General features: G+C 40.3%; 2 protein-coding genes across 3 annotated transcripts; one reads left to right on the forward strand and one right to left on the reverse strand.

The window, feature by feature from the left end:
* Positions 1–279: 279 nt before the first annotated feature.
* Positions 280–3,613, reverse strand: LOC113753617 (cysteine-rich receptor-like protein kinase 3). Of its 2 annotated transcripts, XM_027297816.1 has the most exons (8): positions 3,260–3,315; positions 2,714–3,182; positions 2,283–2,399; positions 2,057–2,196; positions 1,643–1,853; positions 1,325–1,559; positions 1,046–1,193; positions 280–936 (listed from the first exon to the last, which is right to left on the reverse strand). In XM_027297816.1, exons 1-8 carry the CDS (start codon positions 3,266–3,268, stop codon positions 607–609), a joined length of 1,659 nt encoding a protein of 552 aa, XP_027153617.1. In that variant the 5' UTR covers positions 3,269–3,315; the 3' UTR covers positions 280–606. The 2 variants fall into 2 exon arrangements, with proteins under 2 accessions (XP_027153617.1, XP_027153616.1); XM_027297815.1 differs by having other exon boundaries at positions 2,714–3,613.
* Positions 3,614–7,522: 3,909 nt separating this feature from the next.
* On the forward strand, positions 7,523–23,367 carry LOC113752706 (polygalacturonase At1g48100-like). Its single transcript, XM_027296784.1, has 8 exons — positions 7,523–7,819; positions 21,220–21,348; positions 21,543–21,713; positions 21,845–21,877; positions 21,996–22,203; positions 22,392–22,473; positions 22,575–22,683; positions 22,966–23,367. The coding sequence occupies exons 1-8, from the start codon at positions 7,523–7,525 to the stop codon at positions 23,365–23,367; spliced, it is 1,431 nt and encodes a 476-aa protein (XP_027152585.1).
* The last annotated feature ends 342 nt before the right edge of the window (positions 23,368–23,709 follow it).

The following is a 23,709-nucleotide window of genomic DNA, read 5'->3' on the forward strand; positions in this document are numbered from 1 at the left end:
GAGGATGCCACCGTTTCAAAGCATTGAACTTGTTATTTTAACTTAACTCCCGCCTCCACCCCCAAACAAAAATTATGATGGAGGAGTGGGGTTCCCTAAAAGTTGAAATCATCGTTGGGGTTTTAGTGAGGGGTTGGTTGTTTAAATTGAGCCATTAATGTGGTGTACCGAAGATAATGTTCAATTGTGGTACATTGCAATTAGAACTGGCAGACTGCTGGGGCAGGGATCCCATTCAAAAATATTAAGACCCGTTTGAAGAATGAGTTCTTGTAATTTTTGGAACATTTCTTTGTACATGTTTCAATCGCATCGTGTTATGTTTGTTACATATATCACATGGCTATAGAATACTCTAAAAGACCCCCAACAGAAGAAAAAAAAAAAAAAAAAGAATTCCAAGAAGTTACAATCCAAATGGAAAGTGTATCAGTCAAATGATCGCGGCGCCTATCATCCTACTTGATCAGCCATAATCTTTACTCTGGTGGATATTTAGAGAACCAGGCTGATCCGTCGAATGAGATTTCCGGTCGATGAATAGAGGATGCTGCATTTACGATGAAGTTTAGTCGCGACTCAAAAAAATTCTGGTTCCATCTTTCTTCATCTGGCCTCAATGAAACTATCTGTCATGTCATTCCCAGATGATTGTGTATATGAATCAGACTGAAAGTAGGGAGTGCCAGAGCGATTTAAGGGGCTGATATCTGAACTGCTAGAGTTGATAAATGGTGGCTGAGTTGGCTGAGCAATCTCATGCTTATTGTTCAGCATTTTCACAACAACAGACATGGACGGTCGGAGTTCTGCAGATGCCTGTACACAAAGCAGGCCTATTTGTAGCAGTCTGGATGCCTCCTCTATTATGAAATTACCCTGCAGTGATGGTTCCACTGCTTCGCCTAGTTTTCCTGTTCCGTACAGCTTCCATGCCTGTAAAAAATATATACATATATATATATGTGTCAGACTCATCGGTATGGCCAGAATTTATCATGCTTGCAGTTAGTTGTTAAGGAAAACTTGTATGTCCCAAGACTACCTTTTGCAGGACAGAAAATGAATTCTGAGAGATAGCATTATTGTTTCTTTTTCCACAAATTACTTCTATGACAAGAACTCCAAAACTATAAACATCTGCTTTCTCAGTCAACTTCCCACGAACTACATACTCCGGAGCCATGTAGCCACTGCAAGTGAGGAGTTGAATAAAAAGGTCATTCATCCATGACAGCGAGCAATTTGAGTTTGTAAGCGACTCAGCAAGCCAAAGCAAAAGGGAAGAGAATCAAAATCAACAAAAGGAAGGCGCTTTACTTACAGTGTACCAGCAATGGCAGTACTGATATGAGTCTTGTCTTCTGGGAATAATCTAGCAAGACCAAAATCAGCTATTTTTGGTGTGAATGACTCGTCTACAAGAATGTTGCTCAATTTTATGTCTCTGTGTATAATCCTCAACTTTGATTCTTCATGAAGAAATGCCAGGCCCTCAGCTGTACCTAGTATAATTTTGTACCTATCCTCCCAGCTCAGTGGCTGAACATTCTTCTTAACTAAAGCAAGCAGATGCAATCAGTCAATACAAAATGAGGGCTACAAAGACAATTATCAGTGGAGTTTAGCGTAAGTTACCAACCAAATATATGATCATGAAGACTCCCATTTGGCACATACTCGTACACAAGGAGGCTCTCCGGCCCTGTGATGCTACAACCGAGCAGCTGCACTAAATTCTTGTGCTGAATGCCGCTTATCAGATTGACCTCGTTAAAGAAATGATCTACCCATTGAGTTGTGTTGAAGAACAATCTCTTTATGGCAACAGCCTGACCATTTGGCAGAACACCCTGTAGGGAACACAAAAACACATCAGATAAGGATATAAAAACATTTTGCTTCATAAGGGGCATTATTTATTGTTCTACCTTTGGGGGCAAAAAAAAAAAACCCCGGTATTTCTGTTAAAATTGTTAATCATGCCAAAATTTGCTTAGTTTATCATTGAAGGATAGAGGCATTATTAGGAGAGATGCTATGAAAAGAAAATTACTTTGTAAACAGAACCAGATCCACCTTGACCCAATTTATTGGCATTGTTAAAGTAGTCTGTTGCCCTCTCGAGTGTTTCATAAGAAATGTTGAGCCTGGACTTGTTAACCGTCTGCAAAAGAGCACCTAGTTGCTTCTTTTCTACAACATGAGAGCAGTTTATGTTAAATCTCAGGCTTCAGTTAACACCAAAAATAAAAGACAAGTAAATTTCAGGACTTTAGTACCTCTTTTCTGTTTCATAACTCTCTTCCTTGCAAAGAATGAGATGAATGCTAATATTAGCAAAAAAGCAATAGCAGAAAATGTTGCAGCAAGAATAATAGCCACTCGGCGAGATCCTCCTATCAAAATCAACCTGTATTAGTACTCCAATTTCATGGTCCACAATATGAATAACCTAAAGAAAACTGAGCACGACTATGGTCAATTTCACAAACAAACATCCTCTGATAAAGACACAATGTGTACGCTCCATAAGGTATACATGAAACTCTCCTCCATCTGACTTATGCAGGAAATCATTTACCCAATGCAGAGAGGTGCTGTGAGATGGTGAAGGGGAGAGCTCATCTCATCGAATCAATTAAGTGACATGTTTGCAGATATTCAATGTAACTTCTTGCAAAATAAGATATTAAATTAAGAGAAAAATCACCTCCATTTCCGGAAGGAGCAGTGGTTGAGGAATTGTCATAGAACTTCTTCGTTGAGTACCTGAGATAACAACCAGCATTTAACACTCTCCCTTCATCCTTAGGAGGACAAGAACCAATCCTAGAGACAGAATCATTCAAACATTTTTCGCAAGAAGTCCCATTAACAAACTCCCAACACTGAGCCAATCCATAAACTGTCAAGTTCCCTCTATTCACAAATCCTTTAAAGAAACCATCAGTTTTAGGCGCCTCCACACTCATATTCCTCACCAGTTGTGCAACATTAGCTTTAAACAAACTCTGATTCCCACCAAAATCATTCACCCCGCAAACAGTCTTATCCTCTGCATCCAAACTCTCATTGAAGAACATATAATCATCATACCTCAAATAACATCCATCATAGAAAAGCCTGCCTCCACGAGTCAGCCTCTGGAAAGGGAGGCACCTAAGAATCTGTGTCTTGCACTGTGCAAAACAAAGATTACAATCAGTCTGGGACAAATCTTTCATGCACTCACCAAAAGCATAAACTGTATTATTACCAGTCCCATTGACTACACCTCCATAGCCTTGTCTTGCAACCAGGGGTGAGATTGCATCCATGGCCGCTAGAAAACTTGCTACATAAACTTGGCGATCAGATTGTGATGATGTCTTGTTGGTGCATACCAGAGCTGCCTCTGTTGCTCTTGGATCAGACAAAGACCTGATTATGTTGGAGGAGAATATTACTAGCATAATTAATAACAATGGAGAAGCCATCCGTGGCTTCAGAAGAAGTTAAAAGGAAAATATTCCTGATAGGGTGTTCACTTCAGGGATGAGAAAGATTGGGACGCAGTTAAGTTTTAAGACAAGACCATTTGTCAAGAAACTCAACGCTAGGAATTCACGTGGAGATTGAGAAAGAAGCAAGTTGAAGTTGCAGAGAAGCTGATCTTAAATTTCATTTGGATTTGTAATATATTACTAATGTGGTGCGGATATTTTCGGACGCTTTGAAGATGGTCAATGCCGTAGGCCTCCGATGATACCATCAGAAGGGTTTTCAAAATTCCTTTTGAGTCCCTAATGTTTAATATAATTCAATGTCCTCCACATATTTGCCACCTTTTGTCCCAAATTCATAAATATGATACGGCCAAATGAAATTTTCAGGCTAAAACGAAAATTCAATGTATTCTTTCCCTCAAATAAAATGACCAAACGTACTTCGGAAAACATGAGCAGGACAGGAAAATTATCTTTTTCAAGAAAGGGAGAAAAGATCTTTCTAACTAAAAGAGATTAAAATCTGAGGGATTACTTTGAAATATTTGCAGTGTTCGTTCATTACAAAATTGGAGGCCAATTGGAACAAATGTAGGGACCACGTCGACAAGGCCGGCCTCAAGACAAATTCTCAGACGTTATCGTATAAAATCCCACAGCCGCAGACACAGCCCATGAGGTGACGAAGACTCAAGCAGACAATCCGTTAATAGAAAGGCAGCGAGTAGCAATGCTGTTGAAATGGGCATTCAGTGACACTCTAGTGACAACATACTTAACCTATAACAATAATGGTTAGATTACGAGTTTGAATCGTTAAATAAGTAAATAGAGAACTACTATCCATCTCCTTTTAAAAGAGAAAATATTTTGATATTTAAATTATAAAGATGGCAGCATATTTTGAAATATTATTTGAAATAATTACTGTAATACTTTTTGTGATGTGATGTATGTGAGATAAAAAGGTAATTAGGAAGATAAAAAACTGTATTGAAAATTATAATGGTGATGTCAGTAAATATATTTGACCAAATAATCTGCTGTCCAAACAAACCGTTTGATTATTTTACGAATACCTCATTTTCCAGCAGTTTATGGAACTGCATTTTCTTTTATTTATTTGTTCTATTATTTTATTGATATCGATTCAGATGTGTAGGCAATTTTTTTTTATAAAAAAAAAACTAATATTACATCATAAATACATATTTTAAATATTATTTTCTCAATCAACATATTATCTCATATGTTATGATATCATAGAAGCAAGCGTTACACCAATCCAAACATCTTAAATTGAAAAAGCATTTCAAGTAATCCTCAATCCAAACAACTTAAATTTTTTTAATCCTTTGAATATTACTGTTTGAGTCTGTACATAGTAAAAACTCATGTCAGACTTCCGAACGGAGCAACCTGGGATGGGTTTTTAGTCCGTGGGGAGGGTAGAACTCTTTGGAGGAAAGGTGGGCAGCGGATTGTCCGTTGGCCCGATGACGCTGTAGAAGCATTTTGTCAAAATTACTACAAGGACAGAGCCCTCTTTTGTCAATTTTTTTGTTCGCCTGAAAGCGAGACTGAAGGTGATCTTCTGTACGAAACTTTTTTTCGAAAAATCTTCTGTACGAAACAAATGTCAATAATGCTTTTGAAAGTGAGTTGTCAAAGTTCTAAAATCGAGCGTCCAATCTTTGAAGACGTCACCCAAGAAAAGAAAGCTTGCTCAGTAAACAAAACTGAAAAGGATAGTAGAAACCAGAATGGCGTGTGGGGTCGGTCGGTCAATAACGTTGAACGTCAACTTGGTTGCACCATACTTGTATGTCACGCGACTACGGTCGACCACAGGTCTGGACTGAGGAGGAGGAGACTCAAAATAACATGGGCCCTTTCGTGGATTCGGTTTTTCTGGTCCTGAGCTATATGACTGCCCTTTCAGAGTTTTCAAAGTCGTCGTCCAATGGAAACAGAAACAGGGACCATATTTAACCCACTATTTGAGAAGAGGGCCCATAATGTGTCCAGCAGCCGCCTTGTGGTAGTCGGCAGCCGCAATTCAGTACCCGCGTTCAATCACGATGAAAAATTAATCGTCTTTCTCTATATCTTTGTCTTTCTTTCTTTTTTTTTTTTTTGGTTAGGGAAAGATAAAAATAAGAGTCGTCGAGATCAATTGCGTAGAGAATTTTCCAAAACGTGCTCCGCGCATTGTGCAAATTCTGTATATATATATATTTTTTGGTATAACTCAGAGGTATTCGCATTTATTTTGTGGTCTGCGACTAATCCTATTTGAGTCGGATCGGATTTTTTGCGGAGAAGTTCTCCTAGCATTGTTCTTTTCATTCCCATGAATTTCAAATTCGAGAGTTCATGGTTAAGGAATGCAAACTCCTTCCGCTTGTACCAATATCCGTCGGTGCAAATTTTGTATGAGATGTATAGTTGTTACATGAAAGAGAAAGAGAGAACAAATTTTGTATGATGTATAGTTGTTACATGAAAGAGAGAGAGAGAACAAATTTTGTAGATGTTGATTTTTTGGTGTTGCAACCCAGACAGATTACAGAGCCTGAGTGCTGCAGCCAGTTATGGGCTTCCCATTGGACAAATTAGATTCTCCTCTTTCAACTTTTCTTCGACAATTTCCCACAGGCTGAAGCTCGTACACCGGAGAAGGCAATGCATGGGCCCTCTCCCAAACACTGGAACCTAACGAAGTAAACTGTCATGGGCTTCTGTTACATCAGTCGTCCCAATTAAGAAATGCCCAGTGCCCAAAACTAACCTCTATGAACATTTGCCATGTGAACTTAACGTTTTAGTAATTTGCCTTCTCTTCTTTCTTATGAGGTTTAAAAGTCTCTCGTTAAACAAAAAAATAAAAATAAAAAAAAATAGCATAGAGTGTCTGGACAAGTTGTGATAATTATGTCTAGCAACAAACTTATCGGTAACAATTGCCCCTCGTATAATCAGATAAAAAAGGATAATTATTAGATCAGAAACAAGACAACCTACTAATATATTATTGTTGTACCAAACCCACCAATGATTACTATTACACATACGGAAGAATCTCATTTATTGTGTTCTAATGAGATGGATGCTTTATCGATAAGAGGAGACAATAATATTAATATTCCGCTCAAAAAGCACTCGTACCAGACAACCTTTGTTAGTTAAATACGTTATTTGGGGAATAGTGATCCAAAGATCCTTAATTAAATTAACTAGGTAAGCAGAGTGGACGGTATATACGAGATTCCACTTTCATCCTCACCGTCGCTCCCCGCATGTCATATCATAGATAGGTTCTTGAACTTTTTACCTCTTTATTTATTTTTATTTTTTTTGTCAACAACGATACATTTGTATAACTTACTATATCCTAATCTAGGGGGAATGCGAGTCTAAGGAGGCTGTGATAGGGGTTTAGTGGATATGCATGCAGACCCAATTAGATCAAGGGAATGTGCTGACACAACCCTTAGATTTTAGCTCTTTATACTTTTTTGCTTTTTCATGTGTTGAGAAAAAGGGTAGAAGGCAACCAACCACCAACGAAGTATAGGCTGCTTGCTCCTTTTGTTTTTCTGTACGCTACAGGGGGAGAGAACGGGGGAGAATGGGGTCAGTGACTCAATCCTTTGGGAAGCTCTTGCATTATAAAACTATTCATTTTTTTATATCCATTTGTATATTACTAAGATCTTAGTTGGGTCCTAAAATTTTTTTGTCACCTCTTTAAAGATTTAGTTCTATATATTATATGCTAATCCATTAGAAAATTCATACTTAATCATATATGTAATAATACTTTTCGACAATCATTGCGCGACACTCTATGTTCAATGGAATGCTTTTTGAGCTTGAACATGACGACCTTGAAGTAATTGTGTGTTGCACTGTAATTTGAAATAGTTGTAAGGGCATTTCTGCAAAATGCAACTATATAAACTTCCATCAACTGAAAAGATTCTCCAGGAAACTCTCAGCTTTTATTCAATCAGCGAGAGGTCAAGAGTAAAATGGCCAGGGACATGAAGAGGAACAGGAACTCTTCAGCTTATTTCTTCCTTCTCTTCTCGCTTATTCTCCTCTTTGCATTTTCAACATTGTCCGTCGAAGCAAGGAAAAGTCACGGCCAGAAAATGCATCGTGGTCAGCACAAGAAACACAAAAACCATAAAGGAAATGTTAGTACTCCACCTAGAAGGTCACGCATTCCCGCTCATGCTCCTGCTTCACCGCCAATAACCGAGTCCACCATTTTTGATGTCCTGTCATTTGGTGCCAAGGGCGATGGAATTTGTGATGATTCCAAGGTATATATATTACTCGTCGAGGCCTCAATCTGTTTTGTTCTACATATTTACGGGAAAAAGCACAATTATAGAAAACTTTTTTATTTTAAAAAAAAAAAGAGTTAACGAAATTACTCTTCCATTTCTTTTTTCACCCCAGCTTTACAAGAAAAACTATTTTTGAAAAAAGCGAAGGAGCTCAAACTACTACATCGGCATTAATTCCATCCTCTCCGCTGTCCCGGTAAAATAATGATGGGGAGTTTGATCGGAGATTAGTCGTGTTTTCCGTCTAACTCCTAATTGAATTTGTAAACTTTTTAGAGAAAATTCTTAATTTGTGATGAAAAACAAAAGTTATACTACAAAGGGGGTGATTAGCGAAGTAGGTTCCACAAATGTGATCTTCGCATTTGTGAAATGCGAGTTCAGGTACCTCGCATTTCACAAATGCGAGGTAGGTGCTTTTTAAAAAAAAGAAAAACAAGCTACGGTTCTTCAGTTGGGAGCTCAAGAGATCGCATTTACAAAATGCGAGCTTATTTCCTCGCATTTCAGAAATGCGAAGTACTCAAGCTTTTTTGACCGAAAATTGCATTCTGACCGCAATTGTCTAAACTCAAGCTTCAGCCGTTTCAGCCTCCAAGACACGCTTCGGTTTCCCGCTTCAGCTCAATTTCGAATCTAATTTCTTAGCTGCTACCCATCAATTCCTCGCAGCTGGGTTTTGTTTGTCTTAGTTTGTCCGTCTATTTTCGTTTCATCTTCGCCGCTTCACCACACAGCTCGCCGCCGCTGCATTTCTAAGCTGCTACCCAGCTCAGATTATACCAGGTTTGTTTATCCTTGTTCCATTTTTTTGTTTAAGTTATGTCGTTGTTGATTATTGGTTTTTGGTTGCCCTTCCGTCCCCACTTGCCTCTGTATAATGAATATGTAGTGCTGTAATTTTTAAGCGTATGATCCGAGCTCGAATCTATAAAACCCAGAAGGATCCGACCTCGGATCGTTTGAAAAGCCAAAAATTAAAACAGCTGATCCGAGCTCTGATCCGACAAGTTCGTGTTGTATCCGAGACCTCGGATAAACTTCTGTTATAGTTGATCCGAGCCATGTCGGATCCGAGGACTTTTTGATCAGATACGACCTCGGATCTATTTAGGTGTTGGTACTAAACAGCTAAATTCCAGTACTTCACTGCTAAATTGCACCAAAGGCCTAAGTAAAAGCCTTTTTCTTTTGGTATTATCTGAAAACTGGAGTATAGTAAAAAAAAAAAAAGCCCTCGGTCTTGAAGTTCGACAGCCTATCTAATGGTCCCTTCTGTCACTTAATTCAGTAATTGAACCATGCCATTGTGGAGTTGTATTATAATCTGATATTGAAGCATGTAGAAAGTTTCCCTTGCTTCAAGTACTTTTATTTGGTTCATTGGGACGATATTTTGACACGATTGGTTACTTGGTGAAGTGAAGTGAGAATTTGACAGAATCTTCCAAAACATGTTTTTCAGTTGTTGAACACTTCTTCTTGTTTGTCTTGCTAGGTTAGTATAACAGGGTAACATAGATATAATAAGCATGACTCGTTCAATAATAATCTCCCTTGTCGGAATAATAATAAATGCTTGAACACCTCCCTTGTCAGAATGGGACACCAAAGTAACCCCCTTGCGTGGACATTTTTTTATTTTCTATAAGTATGTTTTCTATACCTATGTTATCTAGTTTACCAAGGGTTAAATTCTTTGAATTTAGGTGAATAGATCCAAAAAGGTATATCGGAACAAGCAAGATCTACGGGAACGAGGTGGTTCATTTGAACAAATCCCTCATTGCACCCCAGATCCTCTGCTCCAGTACCTTATGTTGGGTCTGTGTGAACTCCATCATATTCATATAGGTGCACATCGAGTTTTCGAAATAAGCCAGGAGACTTGAAGAGGCTTTGATTGGTACCACTAGGAAGTTGTCTGCAGAAGTGCATCTTCAGAATCTTCGGCATATCATTGGGTAAGTCATGTAGTTTTCAAGTAGATTTAATTGTAGACTTGCACATGTTCTAATTTATAAAACCTTGCTTGGATTCGTTTTATTTTGAATTCATGAATGTAATGTGAGACCTTGTAGTATAGTATATTTTTTAATTGCATGTTATGGTGGTTGACAGTGGAGCATACGAAATTATTGTTGTTTCACATTCTACTGTGTACATTATATTATTATTGCAGGCTTAAGGAAAATTCGCAGTTGGTTGTCTTCTATAAGATGCTTATTGTATGTCAAATTATTCTACCGTATTTGTAGTGCTGTAAATTATCTCATATTTGATGTCTTGTTTGAAAATCGATGTGCCTATGTTGGTTGGCAAGGAGTTTTCGCCCAGTTACAGGGGAGACTCTGTCAAAATTTGTTTAAAATCTTTTTGGGTGTTTTGGTTAGTGATTGCCTTAAGAGTATAATAAGACAAATTGGCGGCAATATGGACTCAAAAGGGGGGGTGCTTCTTTCCGTTAAATAAAACAAGACATCCTCGGAGATATTACGTACTATTCAATTTAATTAGGAGTTGTTGAATAACTTTTTGGCATTTGGATGATGATGATGTATAGGCGGTTAGAGGGAACATTAACTTAAAATGTTGACTAAAAATTTGTATACAAGACAAACTGGAATCACATTTGCTTGTACTACTACAAATGTGAGTTCTCCTTTGCTTGTACTACTACTTGTACCTTAAACACACATTTGCTTGATTAAGGTGAGTTCTCCTTTGTATCACACTTGAAACAGTAACAATGGATAGGGATTGTTATCTGATGTATACTCTTCTACCGCATGAGCTACTTATTTTATTCCAAAATAGGGATTCTTTCCACACGTATGTCTATAGAAAGACCTCTGCGCGTGTCTCTTTATTGGGGAGGTAAAATACACTACGAGGATGGGTCAATTTGTTACTTGCCTCGTATGTGCAACCGTACATTCTCTTTACGATGCAGGATTGGATATGATGATTTGGTGGATAGAATCTATGAATATATGGGGGTCGATAGGGGGCTGTTTAGGTTGAATATATTTCTCCGCCAACCTTGTGGCCGGAGCTCTTATAACGTGTCCCCAGTGGTTGACGATGAAACTCTTGCGATAATGTACGATGTATGGAATGAAATTGTTCCATACACCGCAGAACTGTATATCGAGAAGGATGAAAAATTCCAAATTCCTCGAGTCACCGGGACATTCATTTCACCAAATACTAATTTAGGTCCGATGATGTCACTTGTCCATGCATGCATGGATCCGACAAGATTTCAACCAAGCTCTAGTACAGCAGTACCTGAGACGGCATCGGTATCAGAATGGGCACATGGAGATTGTGGTAGGGATTCGTTAGAGCCACGTCTTACATCAGGCTTAAGGACGCAAGTTGAATCTGTTCAGGGCCTAGACTCGATTCAAAGTTTTAGAGATCCAGAATCGCCGGATCATCTTGGTAGTTATGGCTTGGATTTCACTGCCGGTCCAAGCCATTGCAACAGCCCCCTAGATGATGATTTGGAGCATGACGTGGAAGATGTAGAGGAATCTGAGTCGGTTGATGTGTCAGGCAGTGACTCAGATGGCGAAATTGGACAACATGGAGTCCACCTGGATCTTGAGAACCAACAGCCTTTTGATGCATCTAGCAACCCCCTGTATGCTCCACGAGGATTGAAATTCTTCTCTAACCTTGGAAACATAGATGAGGACGAGTATCTGACAGATGACGATGAGTTGGAGCGTATTGTGACATTTAGTGAGGAAAATAATAATATAAGGCTGCATATGAGATTTGAGAGCAAACAACAGTTGAGCAGGGCTATTAGAATGTGGTCTATCACTCATAATAGGGAGTTTAGGGTTGTTGAGAGCAAGAGAAACACCTGGGTTGCCAAATGTAAATCCGCAATTGAAAGGACCTTCACCACTGAGGCCGACTCATTGGAACCTCCATGCGACTGGTGTGTCCGAGCAGTGAAGAAAAAGACACACGGATTGTGGCAAATAACCAGGTGGGTGAACGATCACAATTGTGTGGGTGATTTGATGAGTAATAGCAACGCTAGTCTAACATCTTCGGTTATTGCTAGACACGTTGTTCACAGTATTGAAGACGATCCTGGGTACAAAGTAAAGAACATTGTCAGTGATGTTAAAAAGGTGCTGAAGGTGGATGTTTCTTATAAAAAGGCTTGGTACGGCAGACGCAAAGCTATTGAACTTGTTTTTGGTTCTTGGGAAACAAATTTTGCCGAACTACCAAAATATCTTGACGCGCTTGTGAAGTCGAATCAGGGTACCGTTATCAGGTGGTTACACCATTCTGATAGCACGGATCACGTGAAGACATTTAAGTATGTGTTCTGGGCCTTTGAACCGGCTATTGATGCATTTCACATGTGTCGGCCGGTAATATGTGTTGACGGCACTCATTTGCGTGGCGAATATAAGGGCAAACTACTTGTTGCCGTGACACAGGATGCCAACAACCACATTATTCCAATAGCTTATGCCATAGTCGACGAGGAGACCATTTCTAGTTGGTCTTGGTTCATGGAGCAACTTAGATACCACGTCGCCCGCGATCGGTATCCCATTTGTGTCATTTCAGATCGGCATCCCGGTATTATTCATGCTATGGCACATTTTGACTATTGGCAAGAACCTTTGGCCTTTCATAGGTTTTGCCTACGACACGTTAGGAGTAACCTAATGACTCACTTCAAAGGTTTGAACCTAAAAAAGTTGTGTTGGGCAATGGGAAGGGCCAGACAGTTGCGCAAGTGGAGGGCATTAAAACGAGAATTAAGGAGCACGTTTCCAGATGCATGGACCTATTTGTGTAACATTGAAATCGAGAAGTGGTGTCTAACTCATGACGGTGGCCATCGTTGGGGTATTCTCACAACTAACATGTCCGAAAGTTACAATAATGTACTTAGAGGAGCACGTCACTTGCCTATCCGGGCTTGTATTGATATGACTTTTCATCGGACAGTAGAGTTGTTCAGAACAAGAAGGAAGGACGCCAGACATTGCCGTAATCCATTTCCTCCAAAGATTTGGCGAAAGTTTAAGAATTCGGATCAGAAAGCGGGAAGCCACAGGGTTGTTGAGTTCGATGGCTCTTCCGGGGTGTATAAAGTGGTGACAGGCCGCCGTGTGGACGGTAAAGGGGGCAATATACAAACGGTCAAGTATTTGGAAAAATCTTGCTCTTGTGGTAAGTGGCAGTGCTACCGACTTCCCTGTTCCCACGTGTTGGCCGTGTGCAGGCATCGCAGGGATAATCCTGGGGCGCTGGTAGATCCGCAGTTAACAAAAAGGCGATGGACAGTTCAGTATTCAGGAAAGTTTAACCCTTTGCCACATCCGGATACTTGGCTCCAACCGGATTGGGAGTTGCAAGCAGATCGCAGTAAATATGTTGCCCGTCGGGCGGGGAGGGTACGAGCTAGAAGAATTCGGAATGAGATGGACGAGAGAGATCCAGAGGAACCAAGAAGGTGTACAAATTGCCATCAGCCGGGTCACAATAGAAGAAATTGTCCTAATTTTAGAGTTTGACATCATCCGTTTCAGGGATAGGAACCAGTGTACTGAACGTTTGCTATGTCATTTTGTTGGATTATGGAATTAATATGATTCATGAGACGATATTCTCTAATATCAGTACTTTGGCTCGTAATATTTCAGTGTCATTTTAAGCATCCCACTATTTAAATTGTTGCATTAGTTTTAGCAACTACCAGTCTACTAATACTATGTGTAGTAGCCTTATATGTTACATAATGCATTTGCAGCTATTGTTTTCTATATGGCCGACATTCCTACACAAGCAGCCTTGCATCCGGGGCCATTCGTGTATGATATTATCTCAGCAGGCACTGCACACCGGGCACATTCTATATTTCACGGGCACATTGTAGGTGAGCAGCTTGACGTCAGGCGATGTGATAGGCACTTTTGGGAGCATACACCTATCCCTGATCCCGTTCGACAGTATATTCGATTGGCTGGCTTTGAAGGGGTGCTTGACTGTGGATATATGATGCTCGATCATGCTTTGATCACTAGTTTGGTGGAGCGGTGGCGGCCCGAGACGCATACATTTCATCTCCCCGTTGGAGAGACTACGGTAACCTTGCAGGATGTGGAGGTTCTGTGGGGTCTACCCATAGACGGTCCTCCAGTTATAGGGATTGATACTCCTCATACAGTTGAGGAGTGGAGGAATTTATGTGAGGAGTTGATTGGATTTTATCCAGCGATGTCAGATTTTGATGGGCAGCGGCTTAAATTAGGATGTTTATCTAGAGTATTAGATATAGAGTTGCCACCTGATGCTTCGGATGTCCAATGTAGACAGCGGGCCCGTGTATACCTGCTCCTGCTATTAGGCGGTCATTTATTAGCAGATAAGTCCGGTAACAAAGTCCCCCTATTGTATATGCCATTACTACGAGATTTGGAAACTGTTGGGCAATATAGTTGGGGAAGCGCGATATTAGCAACTCTGTATCGATCATTGTGTAGCGCCACATCTCCCTCTAGATCGGCAATTGCGGGACCATTAGTTTTGCTTCAGGTACATTTCCTCCAGATTCAACGTGTTAAACTTTAACTAGGTGATGATTATACGGTCAATTAATACATTCAAATGTTATAAATTACAGCTATGGGCGTGGGAACGTATACCAACAATGCGCCCTGATCGTGTGCAGCCGTTAGAGCACTATCCTGGTCCATATGGAGCTCGGTATGTATATATCAAATATATTTCTGTAATACTAATACGAATCAACTATCTCCTTTAACAAATATTTTCCCAATTCGTTCCCTCAGGTGGAATGTTCAATTTGATGTACACAGAGTGGTAAGACATGTTGTATCTGTATTCCGAGATCAGTTGACAGGCTTACGTGCCCGAGAGGTACACTAATTGTCTTTTGATGTCATTATGATTGGTCTTTGCCGTTATATTTCAGTAAGATGTTTAAAATTTATATATATATGTTGGTTGTATGGCAAAAAGATTATGCTTGAGTATCGTCAAAATGGTTGGATTGGCAGGGAGTTTTCATCCGGTTATAGGGGAGGTGCTGGGAAGATAAATTAAAAATTAGATGTAAAAAATGAGAATAACTATTGTGATGTATTGTATGTATGGCGAAATGGAATAAGTATTGGCTTTGCAGTTTATATGGCAGCCGTACTCGGACGATATTCTCGCATCTCTGCCTGCATATTGTACTGCAGGACGCGGCATTTGGAGATCGGTCACGTATCTCATATGTTGGAAAGTTGTCGAGCCACATCTTCTGAATCGAGTTATGAGACAGTTCGGATATCATCAGCCCGTGCCTGATCTAAGATTGACCGATAATCAACAGGCACTGCATTCTCTTGATCGTCGTGGCAAGGGAAATCAAGACTGGATAACTAGACATGCAGCATATATTGATGTGTGGACTGATCGGCCTATGCATGTGGAGGACGGTGCTGTAACTGAAGATCCTACCTATCCGTCCGATGAGTATCGTCAATGGTATCGCGAGCGGACAGTGCTATATATTTCAAATCCTACTAGGCATCCCGTTTATCCGGAGGGCTTTCAGGGTGATAGCGCTAGAGCACAATATCTAGTAAGTTTTCCTTACAATTACTGAAAGAGATCCTTCAAACAAACCCCAAGTTGTTAAGATTTAACTCTATTCTAGCCGACTCATCCCAGCATTATATCTCCAGATGGATGCTATGTCTCAAGTATATTACATGGCTGAGACCTGTCTCGCACAGAGTGACGAACAGCACACGAATTATTTTAATGCCATGAAGGACTTTGCATCCATGACATTGGAAACTGTAGGGGAGTCATCCCGACTTGCATTTCGCCCTCCACGAGTACCCCAGCAAATTCCGCAAGCAGCAGACCCTCGTCGCGTTGAAAGAGCTCCTAGGAATGTTCACGGTGGTCAGCATGGTGGTGGACGCCGTCGTAGACTCCGGTCACCAGACCCCACCGTCCAAACTGGATGTGATGGAGGGTCACAGGCTACCGAGCATCAGGGCATCCCTAGGTCCATTGGCCATCCTAGGTCGCCAGTGCCTATGGCGGAGTTTACGCCTCTTACAGACTTACATCTTGCAAGCGGTGAACAACATGTAGGAGGTATAGATGAAGGCCCAAGTTCTCAAGCTATTGATGCTAGACTTGAGTCACAGATTACTCAGGTCGATGTTGCGATCCCAGTCCAGCCACGTCGAACACAGAGAGTGCGCAAACCCAGAGGATGTGGCACTCATGGAAGACTTGGACATCATTGATATGCTCCACCGGCATTTTATAGTTGTTGTTTGCTTCTCTTTTTGTTTATATTCTTTAGTTTGGCGAATAGTAGTTTTGGTATGTAAAATATTTGGACACATTGCTGGAAATATTGGTTGGATTAAATGTTGTGCATTTTGGGTTTGCTGGCAGGGAGTTTTGTCCACTTTTAAGGGGAGACTTTGTCAAATTAAATTTTAAAAAAATTTAATATTACTCAAACGGAAGTCACAATTGTAATGGAATTGTAAATAACACATTGCAATCAGGAAATGTGATGATTTTAAATTTAAATATGATAACATGCGCATTAACTAACTACTTGAAAGGAAGGTGAACAAAGGTAAAAGCGAAGTTAGCCAATTGAAGGTGAAGCTCTGAAAAATAGCTGTAAAACCTGTGAGAAAGATGTAGCAAAACGGCTCTGCCTGTTGACGGAGGAAAGAGACAGATCCGCGCCTCGGATCTGTCTACTGATAATGGATACGAGCTCGGATCAATATGATCCGAGGACTTTCCATTTTCATCCGAGGACGGATCCTAAAGACTTCAAAATCACTTACGCCAGGAGTACAGACGAGGCCTCGGATAGGTGTTGTTAATATGGATCCGTGCTCGGATCCAAGTGATCCGTGGACTTTCCAGCTATGATCCGAGGTCGGATGTACGATGACCTCGGATCTCTTACTCCAGAAGTAGATCCGAGGCCTCGGATCAGTTTTGTTAACACCGATCCGCGCCTCGGATCCGTGTGCAGCAACACCTACGCTTTATTTTTTACGGCTTTCCTAAATTTGTACAATTTCGAACCCTTAAATAAGCGAATGTCGACATTTGTAAATGGCAGCCCCCTTGTTACCCAGTACTTGATTCATTGGAGCAGAAAAGTAATAATATTATTCTTTAATTTAGGCATCAATTTCTTTTGTCATTTAAGCATAATTTTGTCTCGGATTTGGCCTTATGGTGAGGGAATCAAGCACTTACTAACGAAATTAAGTGAAAATGACAAATATCATTAATCATGCAAATTTCCAAGCGAGGTAATTTTTCTTATTTAACCGAATATACTTCATAAAAACTAAAAATCCTAATTGCATAATGGTTCATTCCAAGCAAAATGAGGACTAAACCTTCCCAAAAAACATATAACATTCTATCCAATGGAAGAAATAGACACTTAAGCATGGAACATTTTGGCCATTGATTTGAAATATTGGAAAACTTTTGCCTGGAAGATCAAATTTTGCCAGAGTAATCTAAATAACGTTGGATGAAAACTCCCGACCAACAACCTCAATTTCACGGAAATTAATCTCATGACAACATTTCAGAGACAAATTCCAACATTTTTAACCATACACAACTGCAATTATACATTTCAAAACACAACCACCCATAAGACAAAGTAATCACTCCCCCACACTTAAAATCTACAATGCCCTCATTGTACAGACATGTAGGAGACAATGAAACTTCCCTCAAAATGAGTGGTCATGCAATTTGATGCCCTTCAAACCTCACAATCATCCCAATTCTGTCCAAAATGAAACAACAAGGGTACCAAACTACATAAGTTGGACAAGATAATCCAATAAGAAAACTACAAAGGTTGTCTTAACAAAAGAAAAGCAAAATAGAGAAATAAAAGATCCAAGCCGCAACGGAGCGTCATGGCTGCTCGGAACGAGGGTCTATTGCCTCTTCCGCTCCATGACGACCCTGTGAGGTACCAATATGGCCCTCCTCCTGATGAGGTGTCGGAGTACCAATATGGCCATCCGCTCCATGAGGACCCTGTGAGGTACCAATATGGCCCTCCTCCTGATGAGGACCCTGTGAGGTACCAATATGGCCCTCCTCCTGATGAGGTGTCGGAGTAGGCGACCGGCGGATGTTGAAGTGTTCTTCCATCGCCCGAAGACGGCGATCATGCCTGTCTAGTCGCTCCGTCATCCGTCTCTCCGTTTGATCGATACGCTCGACGACTCGTCCCTCCATACAGCAAATGGCATTTAGGAGCTCTTGCCATTTTGATCTCGGAGGAGGTGGCGGTCGAGGAACAGGAGGAGGAAGAGCTTGCTGCGCCTCCGCCTCTCGAGTTTCCGCTTGTGGTTCAGTGTGCGGAGGAGGCTGGGCGGAAGTCGATGCCTCTCCAGTGTCTCGAATGAGAGCAGCTCCAAAATCCGTAGGAATGCCCAAAGCTTTGAGTATAGAGGTATTAACCTCCTCGACAGACCTAGTGACGATAGCTCGCTCGGTTCCAAGAGGAACCTTGACCTTCTCAAAAATGAGGGATAGCAGTCTTGGAAACCCGAAGCAGGTCTCGCCGGCCCTCATGCGAGCTGTAGTCCGCATATAACTGATGATAATGCTGGGTAGAGGAATGCCGGTCAGCTGCGCACCTACACCATGCATCATCTTGTCCAAAAAGTAGAGATCACTATTGCGGAGCTCCCGTTTTCCACTTTTTTTTGGTACCACATTGAAGGCAAACAAGTAGAAGATTAGGTGGTACCTATGCTCGAATGAATCGGCGTAAACTGTAAGCTTCTTCGCAGTTCCTCTCTCTCTATACTGGCCCTTGAGGCGTCCAACTGCCTCTCCCACCTGCCAAGGGTCTCGCGCCTTGAACTCCTTCGTCAATTTGATATCTTGTCCTTCGTCTTTTAGTTTGACGAAGCATCCCAGTGTTTCCCGAGTTAGAGCCACTCTCTTGCCTCGAACCCACGAGACGATGAGATTGCCACTGTGGCTTTCTTTGTTTTCCACGTTGGCATAGAACTCCCGGACCAAGGTTGGGTAGTAATGCTTGGGAAGTTGTAAGATGTTCTCCCAACCAAGGCGCTTGAATGCTGTGGAGATGTGGTAGTGTGCATCCACTTCCGGTGCCAAGTGCTTCTCGATGATAATCTCCTTGTCTAAGCCGAATTCATACCATTGTTGGTTTTCAAGCGAGGTGAATCGAGTGGTATCGTAGTCCGGAGGTGGCTCGTCACGGCTAGTAGACGCGGTCTTCCGGCGAGAGCGAGGTGGCGGCTCTGGTGACGGAGATTCCTCTTCAGGTGACTCCTCATGCAAGGAAGGTGTGTGTTCCTCTGTCGACGAAGATGGAGGTGTCGGTGCTCGAGACCTTCTTGTGCGAGCCATAATACCTATACCAAAAGCAAGATGAACCTTCATTAGAAATCGTAGAAACTTGCTCGCACGTATTAAATAAGAATTTAAAAAAATTTCGGCAGAGTTTCCCCTTGAAAAAGGGCTAAACTACCTGCCAACATTTACCAAAAATTCAAGCAAAAAATCTACTTAAGACCTCACAAATACAATTCTCACATTGAGAATGAATATTACCAACAAGGTTGTCATGATACGCTAAATACTTCCAATACTTTGACAATTAAAACCATTTGTAAGATTGGAATAAAATTTGAAAGTAAAGTAGACTATCAATGACACTATGCTATAACATTAAGCTTCAACCATCAATTCATCGCAGCGTCAAAATATGCCTTACGAAAAACATCTTCAATTCAAACAATTCTCAACTTTTGGCACTTTGCTTCAAACCAATACATAACTACCCACTATACTTACCACAATTTATCATCAATTTGCATAAAGATGCACTTATTTCAAGCAAACAAATGCAAATTATACACCAAAACAAGAAATTGCAAACAAAAGTCTAGTGTGCTTTCATGACAAAAATTATAAAATTTCTCACCATATTAACAAATTTCTCAAATCTAAGCAAACAACCATAACTAAATGTATATATTATCCCTAATGTAACACAATTGTATCAAGAAATTTCAACAAATAAGCTTTTATCACAATTACTCAAAAACTTTAAAAATTATGCAAAAATAGGAATTATAAAATCTCAAAAGAAATTGCAAATTGTTACCTCAAATGTAAAGGAGGATGCTGGAGGATGATAATGATGAAAAATGAGGGAGAAACAAGTCCGATTTTACCCACAAATCAAACAAAATCCGTGCGGCCCAAAATTGCCTTTTGAATATCAAAATCCACTTTTGATGATGTTTTGTGGTGAAATAGCTTACGGTTTATGATCATACAAGGGTTAGGGAGGTGTTTATGGTGAAGGATTGGAGATTTGATAGATTAAATAGAAGATTGGAGAAAAGGGATAGGGTTTCGGTGAGAAGAGGGAAGAAATATTTGAAAAGTGCAGAAACGAACCCTCGTTTCTGCTTTATCCGCGAACAGATCCGAGGTCGTATTTGTTCTTGTAGTCCTCGGATCCTACATGGCTCGGATCCACAAGTGCTGAAGTTTATCCGAGGTCTCGGATCAAACTGGAACTTGAATGATCCGGGCTCGGATCTACTGTTTTAATTTTTTCCGCTTCAAACGATCCGCAGTCGGATCCTTCTGGGTTTTATAGGATACGAGCTCGGATCATCACAATTCTGCACTAATTACACCAACTGCAACTTTCCAAACATTTTCTCCCTTTTCCGACTAATTCCAAATAAGCTACAAAACTCATGAATTTTTTGAATCCACCAATCGCTATTTTAAATGCAAAAGAGGATTATTGTTAGTCTTACTGTTCTCGAGTGAAATGAAATTCACACAACTTTACAGCCAAGAAATCATAACTGTGACATATTTAGTGGTAGTCACTTTTAAATATTTACTAAAGTTAAGAAGTCCAAATACGTATTAATCAAACGTCGGAAAAGAATGAAGGAAGGTTACTAACCTCGCATTTTGCAAATGCGAGGTATACAAGACCTTGCATTTGCTAAATGCGAGGTCAGCGTACCTCGCATTTAGCAAATGCGAGGTACGCTGACCTCGCACTTGCTAAATGCGAGGTACGCTTCTTTTTTTTTTAAAAAAAAAATTTCGGTGGTCTCGAAATTCATCTCAACTTCGCATTTAGCAAATGCGAGCTCCTTGAGCTCGCATTTGCCAAATGCGAAGACCCCCAAGATAGAAAACCATACACAAAACGCCCCCTTTGTAGAATTTTTTTAAATTTCATCATATTGTTAGAAATTTCTCAAACTTTTTAGGCGGTTGCAGCCGCATGGGAGGCTGCATGCAAGGTCCCCGGAGCTACTATGGAGTTTCCGTCGGAATTCAAGTTTCTTATTAAGCCCATAACACTTCAAGGACCATGCCAGCCACACCTCACTCTTCAGGTACCCAAATCTTGGTTCACTAATGAATTGAATAGATTTCTGCATTTCATGAACTGCATGAAAGTCATTTAATTATTGGAATGTATAATTCTTTCTTTTGCTAGAAAGTCATTTCACAATGCAAAATATATACTCCACAACTAATTAGTAGGGATACTGGCCGACTAATATTCAGTTATTGGAATCGAGAACAGATAGATGGCCTGGTATTGGCTCCTTCGAAAGTATGGTCAGGGCCAAAATCAAGTTTGTTTCAATGGATAAATTTCAAATGGCTTCAGAATTTCACTATTCAAGGTTCTGGGATTGTTGATGGTCAAGGTTCTAACTGGTGGACTCCTTCGTCTCCATTTGATTCGATGAAGGTTTGTACCAATTCCATAGAATTGCTAATTACGTACGTAATTAATTTGCAATAGCATTATTTTTCTCTCTCTCTCTCTTTTGACTTCATTTTGCTTCTCACAACTTTGATGATATTCATTTCCAGGACAAGCGGCCCAAAACCTTTCCAGACATGAAACCCACGGTACGTAAGACTTACTACAATAAAATATATAGGGAATATTATTCCTTTTCTTTTAGAAAAAATTCCTCACACTCGTGTTTTTAATGGATTTTTTTTGGCTTTCTACCTGTCGATGAAGGCTTTGAGATTCTACTCAAGCTACAACGTTACGGTTCGTGACATCAAGATCATAAATAGTCCGAACTGCCATTTAAAGTTTGACAACTCCAGAGGAGTGAGGGTCAACAATATTACAATCTCTGCACCAGAAACCAGCTTAAACACTGACGGCATTCACCTGCAAAATTCCCAAGATGTAGAAATTCACCACTCCAACATCGGATGTGGTACGGTTCTATTACTAATGTGCTATGATTTAATAGTCGTTCTTGGATAATACAATAGGCCAAAGGAGATTGATTACCTTAGGCCAGATACTGTTTATTAAGTGTTCTTAAAGCCCAAGTATTTGTTTATGGCGATTGTATAAGGCAAAATAAAACTATTTTTCTAATGGATAATTGGATTTGAACAGGGGACGATTGTGTTTCAATCCAAACTGGTTGCAGCAATGTTTTTGTGCATCATATCAATTGCGGTCCTGGACATGGTATAAGGTAATTTTTTTTTCTTTCTTTTTTTTGGGGTACCATACTGCGGTATTTTGGAGTTTAGTTTTAATTGAGTACTAAATAGTACTGTGCGCTGAAAATAACAGCTTAGGAGGGCTAGGTAAGGGTGGAACCGTGGCTTGTGTCTCCAACATTATTGTGGATAGCATTTTCATGAATAACACTCTATATGGTGCACGGATCAAGACGTGGCAGGTAAGATTGGTCAAATAATCACCGACACTTTCTATTCTAACCTTCGTTGCAATGTATTTCGCGAGATTCCTATTTATCACTAGATAGGTACCCAGTGCAAAAAGTAAAAGGGCCATTTCACAAAGCAAACATATTTATTCGCAGTCCCATAGTGTAAATTACCAAACTGTCAGCAACAGTAGAATAGTGTCCAATGTCCTTGAACTGAAAATTGTTCATATTTTGAAGTTTCGCTTTATATTGATATATGTATTTATTTTTACATTTATGTTCCAATATCAGGGTGGTCTTGGAGCAGTGAAAAATGTGTCATTTTCCAACATAAAAGTATCTGATGTTAAGGTCCCAATAATGATCGATCAGTACTACTGCGACAAGCATATTTGCAAGAATAAAACAGGAGCAGTGGCAATATCTGGGGTCAAATTTGATCAAATAACAGGAACTTATTCAGCTCAGCCCCTTCATTTGGCCTGCAGCAGTTCGGTTCCGTGCAGCAATGTTGATTTAAGTGCCATTAATTTACAACCATCGCTTGAGTTTCGTGGATTGCGGGATGCCTTGTGCTGGAACTCTTACGGGAAGTCACAAGCACCCCTTGTTCCAACAAGCATTGATTATTGCCTGTTAAAGGGAGGTAGCGTCTTGCAAAAAATATCAAGATCCCACGGGAAATCTTGTTAGTCATTTGTATTTTGTATAATATCAGAAGATTTGCCTGATAGTGTGTTGGCCGCGAAAGTTTCTGGCATTGAATATAGGACAATTTTGTCATAGCAATATGTTTAAAGTTCATCCATAGTAGAGGGACCAAGAATCCTTTCCTTAATCAGTCAGGATGCCTTGCGGGAAAAGCTTGCAATCGTTCGAGTAGAGCTTCAAACTTAGAAGCGCCCACAAACAGACATATTAAGAGTAACATAGAATATATGAAAGTAAAAACACTTTCCAAGTAGAATCGATGTCACCACCATCAAATGTGGCTGCGGCTTTCTTTGAGTTAGCTGGCAGAAAGCGTATATAAAA

This window comes from Coffea eugenioides, chromosome 11 (genome assembly GCF_003713205.1).
Source record: "Coffea eugenioides isolate CCC68of chromosome 11, Ceug_1.0, whole genome shotgun sequence".
Taxonomy (NCBI): Eukaryota; Viridiplantae; Streptophyta; class Magnoliopsida; order Gentianales; family Rubiaceae; genus Coffea; species Coffea eugenioides.

Coding starts and splice junctions, on each gene's coding strand:
- LOC113753617 (XM_027297815.1), bottom strand. CDS start 3,479: ATGGCTTCTCCATTGTTATTAATTATGCTAGTAATATTCTCCTCCAAC. Junction 1,854..2,056: donor GATCTGGTTCTGTTTACAAA/GTAATTTTCTTT, acceptor TGTTCCCTACAG/GGTGTTCTGCCAAATGGTCA. Junction 1,194..1,324: donor ACTGCCATTGCTGGTACACT/GTAAGTAAAGCG, acceptor CCTCACTTGCAG/TGGCTACATGGCTCCGGAGT.
- LOC113752706 (XM_027296784.1), top strand. CDS start 7,523: ATGGCCAGGGACATGAAGAGGAACAGGAACTCTTCAGCTTATTTCTTC. Junction 7,820..21,219: donor GAATTTGTGATGATTCCAAG/GTATATATATTA, acceptor CAAACTTTTTAG/GCGGTTGCAGCCGCATGGGA. Junction 21,878..21,995: donor TTCCAGACATGAAACCCACG/GTACGTAAGACT, acceptor CTGTCGATGAAG/GCTTTGAGATTCTACTCAAG.